Below are 2411 nucleotides of genomic sequence, written 5' to 3'. Positions count from 1 at the left end.
TCTTTTATTATTATTATTATTATTATTAATTATCATTTTATTATTATCATTAATTATCTTTTTATTTTTTTTTAATATTATTATTATCATTATTATTATTGCAGCAGCTATTTTTAATGCAATTTTATAACAGTATTTTTACTGGAGCTGAGTTAATCGTTAAATATTATCGTCATAGTAATTTTTATTATTGCTTTTTAATAATTTATTAGTAATATATTACTATTATTATTATTAGTTGTAGTAGTAGAAGCGGTAGTAGTAGTAGTAGCAGTAATAGAAGTAGTAGTAGTAGTAGTAGTTGTGGTGGTTGTAGTTTTGGGTAGTAGCAGCAGTAATACTTAGTATTAGTAGTAGTGATAGTAGTAGCAGTAGAAGTAGCGGAAGTAGTAGTAAGTATTGTTCTTCTCGTTATTATTATTCTTTATATTATTTAATTATTTTTATTTACTATTATTATTTATAATTGTTAATATTTTTTTTATTCATCTATCGCTAATTCAGTCGAAGTATGTAGTTAAATATTCTATTGAGTTAATATCTATTCGCGTATATATATATGTATATCATTTGATGCATTATCACGCTCGGAGCATGATAGGATAGCAATGATGATATGATATCATTCTAATCATTCGTACACTCGGCACAGTCATTTTTTTAATTGTATCTGTCATAATTTCGTTGTCATAATTTTATTTCCCCTCGTGTTCTATCTACTATCTTTGGTGATATGACGATGATGCTGGCGATGAGGTTAATGATGAAAATTCATCATTACATATTACAATTATCATTACATTGCATGTTATAACTGATAGTAATATCAATTATCATCATTACATATTACAATTATTACTTATTACATATTATAACTGATAGTAATATTAATTATCATCATTACATATTAATTACATATTACAATTATCATTACTTATTACATATTACAACTCCACATGGTGGTGACGGTGATGATGAAAGGTAGACGACGACTATGATGATGTTGCTATCTTTTTTTTTATTATGTTGAAATAATAAATGCATATTAATAATATTAATTATAATTTATAATTAATTATGGTTATTATATGATGATGTCGTGCTTTCTGTTTTTAAAGTTGAAAAAATGATGCAATACAAATAAAACAGTCATATTTTTTTTTCATATTTATGGTTAATTTATATGATAACAATTCTCCGTAATAAATGATTGTCTGATTATTTGGGGTTATGTGATTTTATCTGGTTCAATTGCAAACGAAGTTAAAGTCTCTTATTTGTTTAGTAGCGCTAAAATTGCGCTATTCACTAGTTTGATCTAAACAAGTTTCTAAAGAACCAGGCATACCAGTCGCCAAAAAAGTTAAGAAACATTTATTGAAAATGTTCTTCGACAGTGATAATTCAGCATGAAAGAAGGTATAAATCATAGAGATATAAGATATAAATCATGGAGAGCTAGAGATTGGGGAGAATTTTAATTAAGATTAGATAATAAAAGTGCAAGGAGTTATACTCTAAACTGTTCTATCCAGTCAAATCGTGTGTAAACATAAATACATTTTAAAATTTCCATTTGAGAAGTCTTTATTATCACGTTTAAGATTTAAACTTGGAATTTGAGTATAAATCATGTGGAAATTTAAAAAAAAACTTTTTTCACCTGCCCAGCTGTTCTACTTTCTAACTAGAATGCACTTTTCACAAATTTACACAATCCAGGTGTTAGTGTTTACACCGTGAATAAATGAAATTTAAATTTTATACAAAAAAAGAATCTTGCTCGCAGATTGTCAGGCACACTCAAATTTATGAAGAATCTAATTTGAATAATTTTTTTAATTAAAATTTTTAAGTTTAACGAGCCAAACGTGTACAATGCAATCGTCATTCTTTACAACGATCGTATGGACGTTTTTCTTCCTCGTTTTAAAATTAAATTTAAAGGTAGAGTTCATCCTTGGAGCAAACAATGTGAGGGAAATTATAGAGACCAGGGAAGACCTCACCACTGTTAGTTAAAATCAAACTATCATTTCTTCCAGTCTACCCCATTGCCACTAAGATTACTAATCTCTAAATCATTTCTATAGTATATAATAACAATAAGCATAGGCCCTAACAATCTGAACTAATTTGCTTTCTTCTTCTTTCTCGTACCTTATCCTTTCACATAAACAATGTGCTCACTCGCACACTCATACTCAACTAAACCTCAACCAATCAAATCTCAGATAGCCGGGGACAAATTCTTAAGGGGCACTGATGTCATGGCCTACATGGGCAATCTCGGAAACAAGAATTTACTTTTTTTTGCCCCTCAAAATTTGGCCATTGCCAACATGTCTGCTTATTTGAGGAGCCAACTTCTGTCGGCGTCTGCAAGCACCATGGATGACCTGTTTTCCTAT

The 2411-nt window shown here is 28.7% G+C and overlaps 1 protein-coding gene across 1 annotated transcript in view; it reads left to right on the top strand.

Moving 5' to 3' along the window:
- Positions 1–1878: 1878 nt before the first annotated feature.
- Positions 1879–2411, top strand: part of HELRODRAFT_193188 (hypothetical protein) — a gene marked incomplete at its 5' end in the record, with an annotated part of 6017 nt that continues 5484 nt past the window's right edge. The window contains 2 exons of the mRNA XM_009025950.1: positions 1879–2013; positions 2235–2411. The exon at positions 2235–2411 is cut by the window's right edge and continues 7 nt beyond it. Of these exons, the coding sequence (XP_009024198.1) occupies positions 1879–2013; positions 2235–2411 (312 nt within the window). The remainder of the gene's footprint in view (positions 2014–2234) is intronic.

This window comes from Helobdella robusta, assembly GCF_000326865.2.
Source record: "Helobdella robusta unplaced genomic scaffold HELROscaffold_44, whole genome shotgun sequence".
NCBI classification, from domain to species: domain Eukaryota; kingdom Metazoa; phylum Annelida; class Clitellata; order Rhynchobdellida; family Glossiphoniidae; genus Helobdella; species Helobdella robusta.
Note: the sequence above shows the minus strand (reverse complement) of the source record. Positions and strands in the feature narration are given on the sequence as shown.